This window comes from Sitodiplosis mosellana, unplaced genomic scaffold (genome assembly GCF_009176505.1).
Source record: "Sitodiplosis mosellana isolate CC-2019 unplaced genomic scaffold, AAFC_SMos_1.0 Smas_scaffold_4006, whole genome shotgun sequence".
NCBI classification, from domain to species: Eukaryota; Metazoa; Arthropoda; class Insecta; order Diptera; family Cecidomyiidae; genus Sitodiplosis; species Sitodiplosis mosellana.
The window spans coordinates 1-3,505 of NW_022599248.1; the positions used below are offsets into that span (position 1 = coordinate 1).

The window sequence follows — 3,505 nt, forward strand, 5'->3', positions numbered from 1 at the left end:
AATTTTATTACATTTTCATTTGTTTTATTTGTTTCTTTCGTAAAAAAGATGTTTTATTCTCAAGAACGATTAATGATAAATTCAACTTGTTAGTGTATAACTTAAGTCTTATGCATAGTTTTATAGTAATAATAAATGAATTAAAAAAAAAATGAAATGAAAAACAGCTCAAGCTTCCAAAAAGTCAATATAATTTTGAAGAATGCGTAAATCGTTTTGATTCGTCACCAATTCGGATAAATATTCGTTGAATGTGATGCAGATGTTGTAGAGACTGCGTTTGACGGCATTACGTAGAAGAATAGCGCCGCTGGGTTTTGACTGAAAGCTACGTAGATACGGTGAAACGGTATTGACATTGAATAGGCTTGGCGGCAGTTGATTAATGCTTTCCCTCAATTGAAGCAAAGTGGTGATGATTTCTGGTAGATTCATTTGAACCACACCATAACGATCCTCGTGCAATGAGTGAACGGCAATTGTCGATAAACCTTGCACCATCCAGCCGATTTCGTCAGCCTTGGAAATGGTGAGCAAAGCATGTAGTTGAGCCATTTCATTTTCACCGAATAAAAACCGAATGCCGGGCATGTTGAAAATGATCGTTTTCACACTTTGGATTTTATCTTGAAGAATGCACATGGTTTGATTGAAACGAGCACATGGATCGGATATCGGTTTGATGGGTGATAGTAGCTGTTCGTTGTCGGTTGGTGCCATTGGCGTCAGCATGTTTCGAATGCCACAACTCTCGTTGTACTGACGATTGCGGATTTTATCGGCCATTTCTGTGGCGGATGTTGGTGTTGACGAACGGAATTCCGGCACCGGCATCGCTTGCAAATTCGACGAAAATGGTTGCATGTATTTGGCTTGATTGGGCAGTACGTTGTTATTCAGTTTGATCTGTGGTAAATTTTTTAAATTGTTCACAGCTGTACGCAGCTCACTGTTGAATGCATTTATCAAACTCATGCACTGCGAACTCAACGCATTCCAATTGTATGGATGGCCGCCGGGAATTGACAATGCAAAAATCTGTTGACGTCGTTTGTACAAATCACCGTACTCCGACAGTGTGTACAGATCCAATGCGGCCAACTGACGTACAATCGGTACTTTGCTGTTGGCCAACGCTTGAACAAGGGTCACCTCGTTTACTTGCTGCTTATTGAACACATTGTCACTCAGTGATCCGGCTTCGATGGGAAACACCTTCGGTTGGGTCAAAAATGCTTGGAACAAAAATGCCATTAAGTGCAAATTGCTCAGAATATGCGTTATCAGAATCCAAGTGATGATCAGCAATTTGATGTCGTATACATGAACATTTCCGTTGAGCACAAATTCCACGCTGAGCAATCGTCTCAAGAACCATTGGAATGGCAAGCGTCCAATCAAACTGTAGAATACATGCGACACCATCACCGGCACAAACACTTGAATCAACGTCGTCCAAAGCACCGAATACAAAAATGCACGAATCCGCAGGTACTTGCTCTGATGAATGATTGGAAATTCGCATGATTCACTCGATGGATCCTTTTTCCAGCAATACCAAATCGCTATCAATGATCCGTACAACGAGATCAGCAGATATTTCTCGTTGACACAAATTTGGCTGGAACTTAATTTGTAGCTATCGGTTGAGCATTCGGAACGGCTTAAGAACAGTGTGTGATAATCGTCCGAGAGGAATCGTGAGTAGAACCACGTTGTCAGGATTCCGATGAGGAAATGCAGCGTATAAAATAAACACTTTGGCAATGTTGTCTTGTAAATGGTCATGAATCGATTGCGATACATTTGCCGTTCATTCAGATAGGATTTGCCCAAGTAAATCCCATAGATGATAACGATTGCGATCAGTGGGGTGATACAGAGCCATGTGTAAATTGACAAAATGAGCCGGAACGTCTGGACGATCCAATTTATCGGATGCCACACACTGAAATTCACAAACAGCAGGAACAGGGTGAGCAACAGAAATTGCATTGCCACATTACAAGTGACAGCACGCAAACAACGAATCACACATATTCTCTTGCACTCCAATTCGACTGTATTTACGGGCCGTGACGTTGGCTGCTGACCTACACCGGCTGATGCCGGCGGTAATAATGTGTTTTGCATTGCAATCGGCGAGGATTTTTTCTTCTGAATTTCACGTTTTTGCGCAACAATGTGTTTGGTTATACCGGCAAATAGCGATGATTGGTTAGGTGTGTAGTACAGTATCCCTGTTGAAGATTTTTATTCAATTTTATTCTCATTGTCCTTGAAACATTTTTAAGGCTTTATAAAAAAGAAACTCTCACCTGCTTTCCCTCGAACGAAACAATTCGGCTCAATGTAAAACTGTAGAATGGGTTTTGCCTCGCGCGAAAAGCAGTTGCTTTCGTTCTGTCAAGTCAAAGTTTTGAACGATGACATTTCTAGGCGACAATGCGACATCTACATATTAAGCACATAAGTTGCAGGGTTCTATTTACCTCAACATGATGAATGATTATTCAAAAAATAAACGAATTGTTTTCAGATCAAGGAATTTTTCATAGATAAAATAGAAAAATGGTCATAGAACGACCATCTTGATATGAACTTTTGAACTTTTTTACAATTACAAAGCAAATGACAATGCGTAGAATGTTTCATTTCGAACTCTCTTTCTCTCTCTCTCTCTCTTTTCTATCGTTAAAATGATAAAAACTAATGTTTTTTAGTAACAATTGGCTGAGCAGTGAATGCTTATAAATTTATTCGAAAAATAATAGCATTTGTAAATGGAATGCACTTTTTGTTGAGAAAAAACATATGAATACTTTTGGTCGCAATCGATTGGCATCAGTCTGTGTCCGCACATCAGTTTGGTTGGCGGCGTTGATCCAGAATGACACCGATCATCATCACAATGGCATCACAACTGTTTGAATGAAAGTGGAGAAACGAAATCTATAGAATACATACAATGCGCATCTTCGAATTAGGAAAAACGGGACTTACGCATCCACAGTGTTTTGGACGGTGTCACCCCAAACAAATAGACCCCTGCCTTTGACTATGAACGCTGGGCAATTTGGTTCTTTTGAACCACATTCCAACAAAACTTTTTGAGCAAGAGAGTCATCTGCACCGTTTTCCAATACTGGAATTTTTACGCTTTCTTTAGATGTGAATTTGCGACCGGTTTGCCAGTTGGTCAGAAGTTCAAGGCATCGGTGTCCGGTCAAAGAAAATGGACTTCCCACATTTTCAGCTTTCAATATTTCCTCATTCACCACGTGAACTGTGACCTTAATTGCATCTTTCCATTTCAAAAATGGTAGAAGAAATGGATCGAAGCAAATGTTATCGTTCTCTGCGACATCCATTGCCAAAGTGCCCTGGTGATTGTAATTGAGAAAAGTTAAGCCATCCCTTGCGCTATGAAAAAATGTTGGAAAGATACATTTAAATTTAGTCAATCTTTCGATGTCTGTCCAAAAAAACACTTACCTTAACGCGA

At 39.9% G+C, this 3,505-nt stretch overlaps 2 protein-coding genes across 2 annotated transcripts; both read right to left on the bottom strand.

Moving 5' to 3' along the window:
• Positions 1–2: 2 nt before the first annotated feature.
• Positions 3–2,477, bottom strand: LOC129572032 (nucleoporin Ndc1). The gene is made up of 2 exons (XM_055451934.1): positions 2,319–2,477; positions 3–2,240 (listed from the first exon to the last, which is right to left on the bottom strand). The coding sequence occupies exon 2, from the start codon at positions 2,131–2,133 to the stop codon at positions 169–171; it is 1,965 nt and encodes a 654-aa protein (XP_055307909.1). The 5' UTR covers positions 2,134–2,240; positions 2,319–2,477; the 3' UTR covers positions 3–168.
• Positions 2,478–2,741: 264 nt separating this feature from the next.
• LOC129572033 (probable methylthioribulose-1-phosphate dehydratase) lies at positions 2,742–3,417 on the bottom strand. Its single transcript, XM_055451935.1, has 2 exons — positions 3,004–3,417; positions 2,742–2,923 (listed from the first exon to the last, which is right to left on the bottom strand). Exons 1-2 carry the CDS (start codon positions 3,369–3,371, stop codon positions 2,863–2,865), a joined length of 429 nt encoding a protein of 142 aa, XP_055307910.1. The 5' UTR covers positions 3,372–3,417; the 3' UTR covers positions 2,742–2,862.
• Between the last annotated feature and the right edge of the window lie 88 nt (positions 3,418–3,505).